The sequence below is a fragment of the Micropterus dolomieu genome, linkage group LG21, assembly GCF_021292245.1.
Source record: "Micropterus dolomieu isolate WLL.071019.BEF.003 ecotype Adirondacks linkage group LG21, ASM2129224v1, whole genome shotgun sequence".
Classification (NCBI taxonomy): Eukaryota; Metazoa; Chordata; class Actinopteri; order Centrarchiformes; family Centrarchidae; genus Micropterus; species Micropterus dolomieu.
In genome coordinates this window covers 35,834,248-35,844,838 of record NC_060170.1, presented here as the reverse complement: position 1 = coordinate 35,844,838, position 10,591 = coordinate 35,834,248, and the positions used below count along the sequence as shown (strand labels likewise).

Below are 10,591 nucleotides of genomic sequence, written 5' to 3'. Positions count from 1 at the left end.
CTGTCTCTCTGTCTGTCTCTCTTTCTGTCTCTCTCTCTCTCTGTCTCTCTCTGTCTCTCTCTCTGTCTGTCTCTCTTTCTGTCTCTGTCTCTCTCTCTCTGTCTCTCTCTCTGTCTCTCTCTCTGTCTGTCTCTCTTTCTGTCTCTGTCTCTCTCTGTCTCTCTCTCTGTCTCTCTCTCTGTCTGTCTCTCTGTCTGTCTCTCTTTCTGTCTCTCTCTCTCTCTGTCTCTCTCTGTCTCTCTCTCTGTCTCTCTCCGTCTCTCTCTCTGTCTCTCCGTCTCTCTCTCTGTCTGTCTCTCTTTCTGTCTCTCTCTCTGTCTGTCTCTGTCTGTCTCTGTCTCTCTCTGTCTGTCTCTCTCTGTCTCTCCGTCTCTCTCTCCGTCTCTCTCCGTCTCTCTCTCTGTCTGTCTCTCTCTCTGTCTCTCTCTTTCTGTCTCTGTCTCTCTCTGTCTGTCTCTCTCTGTCTCTCCGTCTCTCTCTCTGTCTCTCTCTTTCTGTCTCTGTCTCTCTCTCCGTCTCTCTCTCTGTCTCTCTCTCTCCGTCTCTCTCCGTCTCTCTCTCTGTCTGTCTCTCTCTCTGTCTCTCTCTTTCTGTCTCTGTCTCTCTCTCCGTCTCTCTCTCTGTCTCTCTCTCTGTCTCTCTCTGTCTGTCTCTGTCTGTCTCTCTGACTCCTCTCTCTGTTCTGAGCAGGAACCATGAACCCTCAGGCCCCTTCGTTTGGATTTGACTCCGCCCCTCAGGAACAGAGCCCCGCCCCCTGTGATGATGTCACTGGTCCTGATGCGTTGCTGTCCCCTATGTCCCCCAGCAAGACGCCCCCTCCCCTCCCTGAGAAGAAGCGACACAGTGAGTCTGATAACCAGCCTCCAGCATTTAGACAGACGCTAACCTGCACTGAGCATGATTGTTTTTATTTAATTAATTATTAATTAATATTCGAGTGGTTTGGAGGTTATTGAGGACGCAGAATCTATTTCTGACATTTTCAAACCTCAAAATGGTTTAATTTGACGACGTTTCTTAATGTTTTATGAAATGTTGTCTATGTTGAGGTTATTTACACTCACCGGCCACTTTATTAGGGACACGTTGCTAGTACCGGATCAGAACCTTAATTCTTTGTGGCACACTTTCAACAACCTGTTGGAAACCTTCCTCAGAGACTTTGGTCCATGTTGACATGACAGCATCACACCGGTGCTGCAGATTTGTCGGCTGCACGTTCATGATGTGAATCTTGGTGACTCATTGTCATGTTCAAGAAAGCAGTCTGAGATGATCTGAGCTTTGTGACATGGAACATTATCCATCAGAAGATGGTACACTGGGTCATAAAGGGATGGACGTGATCAGCAACAACACTCAGGTAGGCTGTCGGGTTTAAACGATGCTCAGTTGGTACTGAGGGGCCCAAAGTGTGCAAAGAAAATGTCCCCCACACCATCACACCACCAGCCTGAACCGATGATACGAGGCAGGATGGATCCCTGCTGTCATGTTGTTTCTGACCGACCATCTGAATGTCGCAGCTGAAATCGAGACTCATCAGACCAGGAAGGTTTTTCCTTCTTCTGTTGTCCAGTGTTGGTGAGCCTGTGTGAACTGTAGCTTCAGCTTCCTGTTCTCAGCTGACAGGAGTGGCCCCCGGTGTGGTCTCCTGCTGCTGGAGCCCGTCTGCTTCAAGGTTCAATGTGTGGGTAGAACCTGGTGACCTGCTTCACTTCATCAGAGAGGAGGGAGCTGCTGATTTGTAGTGAGGGGTTTCATTCTGGCTCCAACAACCAGTCGCCCCCCAGTACTGAAGACAGACATAATGAGCTGAAGCTGCAGAGCAGGGTCTCTTTTTCTGAGGATATTAGTTAGCCATAGTCATATTATTCTAATTTGGGGGGGTCCTTTGTTCCCTCCGGTACCTCCTCAGACTGTCTGTGAGTTAAAATGTTAAAATGTTCTGCATCGTTTGAATTATTGTCTATCCTACAATTTATAAATCATCTATATAATATGTATGTAATATATAACATGTGTCCAATCCAACGAGTCCACTAAAATTTCTAAATTGACTTTCAATCGGCCCAGCAGGAGTTGAGATACGACCACTTCTGGTTGAAAATGTCAGAAATGCATCCAGCTTCCTCAATAACCTGCGAAACCACTTCAGTATTGTCCAAATCGGCCAAGCAGTTTCTGAAATATTGTACATATGTGTGATTATGCAAATTCATGGAATTTCATGATCACACATATGTGATCATGCCAATTGTCCAACATATGCAGGTTAGCATCTGGCAGTTTCTGAATGTTGGACATTTCTAACATGAAACCTTTCTGGGTTCACGTTGCTGACACGTAGAGTAGGATACAGGCGTTTCCCCAGTTTACAGGGAACCAACGAAGAAGAAGAGCCGCTGAAACTAACCAGCACTGAACACAGCTCTCTGTGCTAAGCTACTTTTTATTTGATACCTGTCTGTCTGTCTCTCTCTGTCTGTCTTCATCCAGTCCACGAGTACCTCCAGTTCTGTTCGTCCTACAGCGCTCAGTCAGCAGCCAGCTTCTACCAGCGACCTTTGACCTCCAGTCAGCGATACAGTAACAGGCAGCGAGAGGTGGAGACCGCTTACCAGCTCACACACCTGGAAACACACCTGGAAACGCACCTGGACACAAACACTCAAGACTCCGCCCCCTCACCTGAGCTGCTTCCTGCTCCAGTTCTACCACCAAAGAAGAGACTGCAGGTACACACAGGTTGACTGATTGACGCCTACAGCCACGATGCTCCAAATACAAAAAACATCTAAAGGATGAAAACAATCATTTCACCTGTGGTCCTTCGGCTCAGGTGTTCCTGACTGATATTTATATATTTCACGTTAAGGCGTACTGGAGACCTGCAAGCTGCTGGGAGGCTTTTAATTTGACACTTTCAACTTTAAACAAAGTGTTGAATTCATTTAAAGGCAAACAACGAAAGGTGAACGAATGAATTAGTTCATGAGGAAAGAGAGACGGTCACCTGATTTCATTAAATTTTCTGCCGTCTGTTTCTGACTTTCATTTAGAAATCAGCAGAATAATGTCCAAGTGTTTGATTCACAGAAACAAACACTTGGACATTTAGTGTCTCGAGGATTGATCAGAAACACAGAGGAGATGTTGTTTCTGCAAACATCTGGTCTGTAATAATATATCTCCAGAGGCCTGTTATCAGTAGCCATCACCCTGTGCTCTAACGACTCGCTCTCTTTGCTAATCAAAGTTTATAATTTTTAAAGGCTGATTGATCATTAGAAAACCCTTAATCACTCACATCGTGCTGATCAAAGAAGATATAAAACTGGCCTTCTTTAGACTTGTTGAGTATCTGGATCATCAGCAGCTGTTGATTCTATTAGATGCTCAAAACAGCCAGAAACACAGAACTTCCTTCTGAAGCTCGTCAGTTTGTTTTTGTTCTGAGAAATGAAGCTGTTCCTTTATGTTTGGTTAACATGTCAATTAGTCTTAATCAGGTTTCAGCCAGCTTATTTTAAACCCCAATTAAAGCTGGCGACCGATCTGACATGAACAGTTTCAGGCCAATCTCTAATCTCGCTGTCCTTTCAAAAATCACTAGTTGCCAACTTAAATCACATTTGGACTCACTTTTAAATACAGACAAAGGTTTCGGATCAGGGCACAGTACAGTAAACACCACTTGTGGACCATGATTACTTGGTGCTGGCATTGGATGCAAAGCGGCTAAATGGCTCCACTTTTATCTGACCAGTTGTCCATAGATAAGGTTAAACATGCTGATGACATGTCCAATCCAGTCCTTGTTACGAAGGGTGTTCCACAGGGATCAGTTTTGGGATCTTTGCTTTTTCTAGTTTGCATTAATAATGTTTTTCAAGTTCAAATTCTGTAAGTATCAATCTGTATGCAGATGATGCAGTTATGTACTCTTGTGCCCCCACAGCAGATACCGCCTTGAATACCCTGCAAAATGCTCTATCAGATCAGAAACTGCTTTAAAACTCAATCAAAACTACAGTTATGACTTTTTCCCCTGATCAGGTATCAAGGTAGAACCCCGTCTGAGCCTGGTCTGGATTCAGTCCATTGATAATTACAAATATTTGGGAATTTGGTTGGACAAAAACTTATATTTTCGGGCAATAGAAAGAAAAGATGGCTTTTTCTCTGCAACAAAATGTGGGGGTGGTGATAGACAGTGGATAAGACATGCATTTGGTGTGAGAGACCCGGGTTCAATCCCCCACTGTGACCCATCCACCAGTGTGTCCCTGAGCAAGACACTTAACCCCTAGTTGCTCCAGAGGCGTGCAACCTCTGACATATAGAGCAATTGTAAATCGCTTTTTATAAAAGCGTCAGCTAAATGAACAAATGTAATTTTAATTGTAAAAATGATGATAATTAACCAATTATCAAACTGACTTCTGTTGAAAATGGATTAGCTGATGAATCGTTAAATGTTGTTGTAGTGACTGACTGAGTTTACGGTACCAGCCACCCTCACTGGTTTCAGTAGGACTTTGTTAAGACCATTTGGTCTGTTATTATTCAGCCGTTATCAACCAGCCCAGTTATTATCAATTAGCGATATGATCATCAGCTGATCATGTTCAGTAACAGTTTGATGACGTGAGCGAGCAAACGGTCCTCGCCCTGTGGGACCTGGTCTTTGGTCTTGTATAGGGGAGGTTACAATTTGTCCATCAAAAAGCTTCATCGTGTGACGATGATGAAGAAGCAGGAGCGCTGTGACCTGATCACTGTTATTGATCACCTGATCTGTTTGTGTGGTCATCAGGATCCAGCTGAGAGCGACGATCAGAATGAGGAGACGCAGCGCAGAGACAGGTGACACACACACACACACAGACAGGTAACACACACATTTACACTGGAGCACCCAGTGACGCCGCTCCGCTCTGCAGTTCTCAGGGTCTCCAGCAGGAGGCGGAGCCCGGCAGGAGGAGCAGGGAGCAGCAGGAGCAGGAGGAGGTGTTACTGACCAACCACAAGGAGATCCTCCACAGAATCACAATGAAACCTGAGGTACGGTCCTGACCTCTGACCTCTGACCTCTCTAGAGCGCCTCACCTCTAACTGATCTCTGTCTGTCTCAGGAGGAGGAGGGGCCGGACGTGAAGGCAGCCTCACCTGACATCCTATTGGTCTACGCCACAGAGACGGACAAGAGCCCCGGTGAGTCCTCGCCTCCCCTTAGCTGTCATACAGATTTGTTTTTGTTGTGTGAAATTTTCACAGTAAATATTCACATCTGCTTCAGAATCAGAAAAAGAAGCAGAGCGTCTGTGGCTCACACATAAAAACACACCGTGGACCAGATGATTTCAGGAAGTAGAGTTCAGGACTAGGGACTTCATCTGAGAGAGGGAGTAGAGGGAGGCAACAGAAGAAAAGAGTCCAGTCGTGGAAGCTGATCACAGTTTGATGGACTGTCAGGATGAAACTACATCATGTAGTGATGAAACAGACATTCAGCCGCGGTCATGAAAAGAGTTCAGTCTTCATTACACCTGACCACAGACGGTATAACAGTATTGGGCGTAGCCGCCGAGACGTCCTCCGTTGGTTTATGGACCGCCTTTTTGAAGCCTTGAAGCATTTTGCCTGTCGCCATCTTGTTTTTTTGGAACCGGACGTGACCATATTTGGACAAGAGGGCGGAGCTAGCTAGCTTGGTCAGCAAAGTGCATCTGTAGTTCACATTAACTGTGATAGTAGCTGGGATGCTAATTTTGGCTAGTGACAAACAGGCTTAAAGAGGTGGTATTCTGCTTTTTGGCCTGTTTCCTCTCCTTTATTCATAGTTTTCAGTCACGTGACATGTGCGGTGACCTGGAGGGCAAAACAACGACCAACATAGCGGCTCACACCGCGACTCCCCCATAGAGACGCCTAAAAAGTAGTCAAATTTTATTTGGATCACCTTCCAACTTAAGAAAAAGAAAGATATGAACACAAACTGAAAGTGTTGGGTTACAGTATCTGCTGCCGCATTTCTACCGTTAAAAACCGCCAGGTCCCTGCCGCCGCTCGACTGCGGTAATGTTTACTTTTACCTTCTGGGGGAATCCCTCTCCTAACACAGCTCAGGCTTGTCTCCTCGATTAGTAAATCCGAAGGCACAACAACAATCCAGCATTTTGGCAACGCAAAAAGTAACAAACTCAACAGTGTATCACTTGCATATTGGTTGGCAGGCAACGGAAATTAACGTTTTCATTGGAGTGTGACGTCACGTGAAAACGTCACTCAAATGAATTGAGTTCTGTACCTTTTTGTGCCTGTAACAGGTTTGCAAAGTGAAAAAGCCCAAAGGGAGTTCCCATCTCTCACAGAAAACTCTGCTCTGAACTGAAAACAGCTCGTTTGTAGTCCAGCCGCTTCCCTTTCATCCCTGTGACGTCACAGGGATAAAAGCTAAAGCGCCTCATATAACGCTCGCCGAGCGGCGACTCCGACACGCCCTCAGAAACGGCGAGCTGCAGCACACAGCTCTCCTCTCCCTTCCAAACACTAGCTACCCTCCAGGCAGTCAGTGGACAGAAAGTTGTTCCTGTGATGTAGAGACAGAGCTCAGTTAAAACTTTATGGATACAGATTAATAACTCGCCGCTCTGAAACTCTCGCTCCAGTCCGGCTGAACCCGAGCCGTTTACCGGCTTCTCGCCGACCCGCCCTTCTCTGCTTCTGATTGGCTAGTAGTCCTTAACTAGGAACTGAGCATGTGCAACTCCCAACAAAGATCATTTAGAGACAAGATGTATCACTCCATAGCTAAAACGAAACCTCCAACACAGGCTGAAAAGAGGAGCTGCAGCAATGTGCAGTAGGACAAAAATATAACCATGTAAACCTGCTCTGGTACAAACACCTGAATAAGATGAGGAACCTGGAAATGAATGATTTTTCAGCAGCGCTGAACAGAATTTACACAGAGCAGCAGAGACGAGTCGCCTCTATCCTGATTGACAGGTCGCCCTAAAGCCTCCCCTGCTTCCTGGTCTCTGTTCCTCTAAATGGGACCATAATTTACTAAATGAACATCATGCTGTGTTGAAGAAGACTTGAAACTAGCGACTGAGACCATAAACTCATCAGGAAAGTGTTTACTGAGGGAATAAATCAGCTGACAAGTAGAAACATTTTCTCACAGACTTCTATACAATCCAGTGGAGTCGCCCCCTGCTGGCTGTCAGAGAGAACGCAGGTTTCAGGCTTTTCAGACCCTAAGGTTCCCAACAGACCTGCTGAATCTTCTCTTCTGTCCCCAAACACAGAGCCATGCTGGAATCATGTGATGTCAGCAGTGAACTAAGTTTTAGGAAATACAAGTGTTCGTTTTGTGTTTTTAAACCTAAAGAATAAAAACATTGGCAGAGTATAATTTTAGGGAAACAATGTTAAATATAATTTTATTAATGCATAGCATTAATAACTCTGTATGTGTGTGTGTGTGTGTAGAACAGGGCCTGTACCGTGAAGCCTTCCTCTGCACCTACAGGAGCTTCATCAGCCCAAACGATGTCATCAGCAAACTCCAGCACAGATATCCTGAGTCAGTTTTCACCTGTGTAAATCTGTGTGTCGGACCGTGGTCGCTGTGATCTGTATTAACACTGTGTACACATGTGGTTCTAAAAACAGATTAAAACCACTCACACTGCTGTCAGGATTATTAATATATGACTTTACTAATAAAACAATACAGAAGCATTTGATCTGAAACAGGAACCGTACGCAGGTGCATAGAGAGCCTGAGTCACTCGCTTCTGCTTCCGGCCCATGGCATCTTATTTCAGTAATAATATGTACGCTAGTCAACGGCGAGAGACAGCTTATCTTTTGATCCTGTGAGCTGAGCCCTGAATCACACACATGATGTTTGTCAGTTTAAAATATAATTTTGTTCGTCAAGAAAGTCGCAGTTTGTTGCAAAACATTAAAGCTGATGATACACGGAGAAACTTTTAGAGCAATCGTGCAGGACAACGTTGCCATCTATGGTAATGAGTAAAGATTAGTACCGTAATCCCCTTCCCCCACCACTCCACCACCCACACCGCCGATATCCGTTCAAAACATAGTCAGACTTGCCATTAGCAACATTGCCCAGCAACATTGCTCAAAAAGTTGCCCCGTGTATCATCAGCTTAAAGTTACATGTGGTTTTGTGTGAAACCCGTTCAATGAACTACGTCTCTCGTCTCACACAATATACGTCGGCAACATGTAACGTTCATTGTTTGGTTGCTGCTAGCTAGATAACTCAGCTATGTTCCACGCAGACATACATCTCACCTGGGCTGAAAACCCTGGTTAACCCCGCAGTTACCTGGATAAGCTTCGTGGTACAGGCCTCGGCTCGTCCAGGTGTTTCCCTCTAACTGGCAGGTTCAGTTTGTTGTGGATCTTTAACCTTCAGCACGTACAGACACCTGTGTGAAGGACGGGAGCCTGCAGACCTGACCGCCGCCAAGAAGACTTTTCACCTGCTGGTCAGAGTGGTGGACGAGCTGTGGTGAGACACACACACACACACACACCTGAACCAATCAGATCGTCTTAATCATCTCATTATCTGGAGACAACAAAGTCCCTTCAGCTCCGTGTCTGTCAGGCCGGTAGGTTTATGTGACCAGGGGTCTCACTTATAAACGCTGCGTCGGTACAAAACAGGGCTGGAAACGTGCGGACGCCACTTCCCAAGCAAAGCTCGTGATCTATAAAAAGCAGAGCTGACGGGAGAATGTGCGTCCTGTGAGTAAACTCTGAGCCATGCGAACGCACATAAAGAGAAGAGAAACGGCGCCTCACGTGGCAGAAGGATGAAGCGGTCTGAGATGAATAAATCCAGACATCCCCTCTATTAGTATTATATAGTATAGTATAGTAGTATAGTATAGTATTCCAGGCTTAAAGCCTTTCTGAAGAAACAAACACACGTTTGACTGATTTTCCCTGAAGTGAGCAATAAAAAAAACACAATTTCAGATCATTTGCAGCCACAAAAAGATTCAGGATCAGAAACACAAACGCAGATTCTGTTTCTGCAAAAGAGCCTCAGATCTGTTGTCTCAGATTAATTAATCCTCCATGCAGCAGTTTATTCTCCTCAATAAAGTGAACAGGAGGAGAAATTACTTATTAATATTAATGAGCAGGCAGCTGTGGCTGTTTGGAGGGTCGGACATGGAGCGCCCTCTCAGGCGCCACATTTCAAGCTGACAGTGATTTATAAAGGGAACTTGCTCACGGTTTTATAAGGCACCCCATTTTAGGCTTTTGGGCGCACGGAAACTTCGAGTGAGGTTTTATAAATGAGACCCCAGGTGTTCAGAGTCTCCACCTCGACACTGGGAAGGCTGTGAAACACTGAATACATGAAACCGATCAAGTTTGTTATTTATGGAAAATGAAATCACACCAGAAATCCTCCCTGAATGTGAGTCTGAACGCTGAGGGCCTTTCATGCACGGTGTCCACTACACCGGACAGATATTTGGAAGGCATTTTGAGCCATTTAAGTTATAGCACGTGTCCCGACCCCCAAAGCGTTGCAATCCCATTTGATTATTATCTTTACATCTCTGTCATTTCGATATACTGCATCATAAATCCTTTTATTCTCACAAAACCAGACTGAAATAAATAAAATGTTAGAAAGCCTTTAATCCAGGTTTTAATGAGGTGTTTCTGGTACGTTTTGTTCTATGATGAAAATAAATGTTCTGAATAGCTGATAGTAAATGTTTTAAGAACATATAGTTTTATTGAGTTCCACTGAATCACTTTTTATGACGTTGATCTGCACACACACGCTGAACGCATTTAAAAAATATATATATTGGAAAATGTTAATAGGCATAAATATATTGTGCAATATGGCAGTTTGTGCAGAATATTTTCTGTTGTATGGAAGTTTTTTTCCCATGAGGCGTGTCTGGTGTCATGGCGGTGTAAATAGAACCCGTTTGTGTGTGCAGTGCGATAGAGCTGGACTCTGATTTGCTGCTGCTGCTGATGGACCTGGTGTTCAGCCTCCTGATTGGTGGAGAGCTGGGTCTGGCCCACCTGTTGCGCTCCAACATCCTGTCCAAGATGGAGCAGAGGTGGCAGCTGATTGGCTCTCCTCAGTCACTCCGCCCCCTCGCAGCCAGGGGCGTGGCCGCCAGGTAAGCGCTGACCTCTGACCTCTTGTATGATTGACAGTCCTCTCATTCTCTCAGACCTCAACAGGTCTCCTTCTGTCCTCTGTCAGACCAGGAACTCTTCTGGACTTCAGGAGTCAGGATTTAGCTGAACAGCTGACTCTGCTGGACTCGGAGCTCTTCTGCAAGATCGAGGTTCAAATCTTTCCTTTCAGCTTCGGCCGGGCTCATAAATAATATCTCACGGTATAAATCTGATATACACCTGTAGTCTCAGGGCGCATCCACACCTGAGAGTGAAGGGGGGGTCAGAGAGTGACGGGGGGGTCAGATTGTGACGGGGGGGTCAGAGAGTGACGGGGTCAGAGAGTGACGGGGGGGGCAGATTGTGACGGGGG

The 10,591-nt window shown here is 45.4% G+C and overlaps 1 protein-coding gene across 2 annotated transcripts in view; it reads left to right on the top strand.

The window, feature by feature from the left end:
- The window catches only part of LOC123960175 (rap guanine nucleotide exchange factor 1-like), a 26,768-nt gene that overhangs the window by 10,292 nt on the left and 5,885 nt on the right, over nucleotides 1–10,591 (top strand). For both annotated transcript variants that reach the window (XM_046034773.1, XM_046034775.1), the window contains 9 exons: nucleotides 691–846; nucleotides 2,503–2,741; nucleotides 4,823–4,872; nucleotides 4,950–5,070; nucleotides 5,142–5,220; nucleotides 7,507–7,591; nucleotides 8,471–8,563; nucleotides 10,029–10,217; nucleotides 10,304–10,388. In XM_046034773.1, the coding sequence (XP_045890729.1) occupies nucleotides 691–846; nucleotides 2,503–2,741; nucleotides 4,823–4,872; nucleotides 4,950–5,070; nucleotides 5,142–5,220; nucleotides 7,507–7,591; nucleotides 8,471–8,563; nucleotides 10,029–10,217; nucleotides 10,304–10,388 (1,097 nt within the window). The remainder of the gene's footprint in view (nucleotides 1–690; nucleotides 847–2,502; nucleotides 2,742–4,822; nucleotides 4,873–4,949; nucleotides 5,071–5,141; nucleotides 5,221–7,506; nucleotides 7,592–8,470; nucleotides 8,564–10,028; nucleotides 10,218–10,303; nucleotides 10,389–10,591) is intronic.